General features: G+C 48.4%; 1 protein-coding gene across 4 annotated transcripts in view; it reads left to right on the forward strand.

The window, feature by feature from the left end:
* Nucleotides 1-3,116, forward strand: part of prag1 (PEAK1 related, kinase-activating pseudokinase 1) — a 24,713-nt gene extending 21,597 nt beyond the window's left edge. For all 4 annotated transcript variants that reach the window (XM_077235453.1, XM_077235452.1, XM_077235451.1 and 1 more), the window contains 2 exons: nucleotides 1-436; nucleotides 1,824-3,116. The exon at nucleotides 1-436 is cut by the window's left edge and continues 166 nt beyond it. In XM_077235453.1, the coding sequence (XP_077091568.1) occupies nucleotides 1-436; nucleotides 1,824-2,858 (1,471 nt within the window). In that variant the 3' untranslated portion in view covers nucleotides 2,859-3,116. The remainder of the gene's footprint in view (nucleotides 437-1,823) is intronic.

Here is a 3,116-nt window from a genome sequence, read left to right on the forward strand (position 1 = left end):
CGAGTCTGGCGTCAAACCGCTAGTCCGTAGCCGCCCACGCCTCCCCTTCAGCGGCTCCGAAACCAACGTTAGCCGCCCGTCCGCCGCACCTCCGGCTAGTCCCGTGGACCCGCGCGCGCTGTTCTCCTCCAGCTCGTCCCCACAGCTCAACACGCTACCGGCCGCCGGCTCCACGCTACACGCACTGCTCAGCAACATGGACAGCCGCGAGGGCATCTACTCCAAGCTAGGTGGCCTGTACGCGGAGTCCCTGCGGCGTCTGGCACTGAAGTGCGAGGAACATTTCACCAGCAACCAGAGGAACACGCTGAGATTCGACGAGAGCAACTGGTCTCTCTTCAAACTGACCTGCAACAAGCCTAGCTGCCTGTCTGGAGACGCCGTGTATTATTCAGCCTCCTGCGCGTCAGACACGCGCAACATGTACGCCGTGAAGGTGAGAGAGTCCTGACGTCTTATAAAGCACATTTGTGCTGCTGTACAATAAAACAATAACACCAAATTGCAATAGTCCAGTCGGGATGATATGAATATGACCGTTTCCAGATCTTTAGCTGAGAGCAGAGGTTTTAGCTTAGCAACTAAATGAGTGACAGCAAACTTTAATGTTGGCTTGACAAAGCCTTTGATATAACTTTGAAAAAGATTTTACTGAAATAAATAATAATAAAATGTTATTAACATGTTCTAGCACATCGTTAAAATGTTGCTAGCATATTCCTAACCTGATTTAGCAGGCTGTTAATTTTTTTTTAGCATGATCTAACAAATTGCTAACATGATTTAGCAAGTCGCTAGCATGATTAAACACATTGCTAACATGTTTTAGCATGGTGCTATCAGGTTTCTAACATGATTTAACTTTGCTCCCGTGTTTTAGCATGTTGCAAGCAGAGGTGTAAAGTCCAGGTTCAGAAAGTAAAAGTCCTCAGTATTTTGTTCCAATCACCTGGATTTGCTGATTCAGACAGGAGACAGAACTAATTAGTGAAATCAGCTGACTGAGTTTATGGGTGGAATAAACATATGGCAGGACTTTTACTCTTTGACCCCTGGATTACCCACCTCTGGTTGCAAGCATGAGTTAGCATGTTTCTAGCATGATTTAACATTGCTGTCAGGTTTTAACTTGTTGGTAGCAATGATTTAACTGGTTGTTAGCCTGTTTCCAGCTTGATTTAACACATTACTGATACATTCATGTTTCTAGCATGATTTAACATATTGCTCGCGTGTTTCAGCATGTTTCTAGCATGATTTAGCATATTGCTTGCGTGTTTCAGCATGTTTCTAGCATGATTTAGTATTAAATCCCATATTTTTGATCAAATAAACACAGCCTCTGTGAGCAGAAGCAACGTTTTTAGAATGTTGCTAGAGTGTTTTTAACTTTATTCAGCAAACATGTTTTTAGCATAGCATGATTTAGCACATTGCTAGCCTGTTTCTAGCATGTTTTAGCATGTTTCTTGCATGATTTAGTATATGCCTAGCGTGATGCTAACATGATTCAGCACGTTGCTTAAACATTTTAACAAAATGGCATGATTTATCACATTGCTAGCATGTTTCTAGCATGATTTAGCACATAAATAATACACTTAACATGTTTTTGCTATGATTTAGTATGTTGCTAGCATTATTCAGCACATTTCTAACACATTTTACCATGTTAGCATGATTTAGCACATTGATATGGTGTACATTTCCTCCCATATTTTTTTATCAAATAAAGCCTGCTCTAGTGAGCAGAAACGACTCTTAGCATCTTATGTTTTAATCTGCGTGATATCTGACGATGATAACGTTTCCTGTGTTTGTAGATCTGTAAAGGCGAGTCGGTGGACAGCAGACAGGCTCATCTGTACGGTCTGTCGGTGCAGCAGAGCGTCCCGCCTCACTTCAGCCTTCAGCAGGACTGCGGTCACTTCCTAGCCTGCGTCCCACGTAGCATGCTACCAAGTGATGAGCGCACGGCGGGTCCATCCGAGCAGGAGCGTGTGGTGGTGATCACGCGTGAGGTTCCTCACCAAACCGTGGCGGATTTCGTGCGGGAGTGGGAGTCGTTCCACCGCGCGCAGCCGGAGGTGTACGAGCGCCGCGTGTGTTTCTTGCTACTACAGCTGTGCACCGCGCTGGAGCATCTCAAAGCGCACGGCGTCACGCACCGCGACGTCTGCATGGAGAACCTTCTGCTAGTTACACACCGCCGCGCCGACCCGCAACAGCAGAGCCTCCCGCGCCTCCTCATCAGCAACTTCGGCAAAGCAAAACGGCGGAATGCAGACGAGGTCGTGATTAGTGCGGATCCGCGTTTTAAGCGAGATCACGCGCGACTAGCGCCGGAAATCGTTTCTGCTGCACAATATCGAAAATTCGACGAATTTCAAACCGGGATTTTAATATATGAGCTCTTGCATCGGCGGAATCCGTTCGAGGCGACGGCGGCGGCTAAGCAATACAGCTGCGAGGATTTGCCGGCGATCCCGAGTGTGTCGCTATACTCGTCCGGTTTGCAGAGGCTAGCGCACCTGCTACTGGAGCCGGACCCCGGACGCCGCATACACATCCAGGACGCTAAGCGGATCCTGCAGGCGCTGCTGTGGGGGCCGCGGCGGGAGCTACTGGAGCAGCCGTGGGTCCGCGGGAGAGTCACGCCGCCACGGCACGACGGGCTAATGAACTGGCTGGACGTGAAGCGCGCGCTGCTAATGATGAAGTTCGCGGAGCGCTCGCTGGAGCCGGAGAGGAACGCGGAGCTGGAGGACTGGCTGTGCTGTCAGTACTTCTCCACCGCTAACCCTAAAGCGCTGTGTCAGAGTGCGGAGCTGCTGTACAACCTGCCCTTCACACACTGAACACCATCCCGATAACACACACGCCGCTCCGCTCCGTGCGCATGAGATCTGGTGTGTGTGTGTAAAACACTGTGTTCTTCACTGGACGCATCGCCGACTGAACGCTTGCGCTTTAACATTCCACTCTTTCATTGGAGCTTCTCTGATGTGGCTCGTGTACAGATGGAGCGACAACGAGGGCGTTCTACAGAAAAGTAGACTTAGAGATTTTGTATTGAGAAATTTTTTTCATGAAAATTAAAAAGCAAATGTAAAATA

The sequence above is a fragment of the Siphateles boraxobius genome, unplaced genomic scaffold (genome assembly GCF_051911475.1).
Source record: "Siphateles boraxobius isolate OS27281-9 unplaced genomic scaffold, OSU_SipBor_1 192, whole genome shotgun sequence".
NCBI lineage: Eukaryota > Metazoa > Chordata > Actinopteri > Cypriniformes > Leuciscidae > Siphateles > Siphateles boraxobius.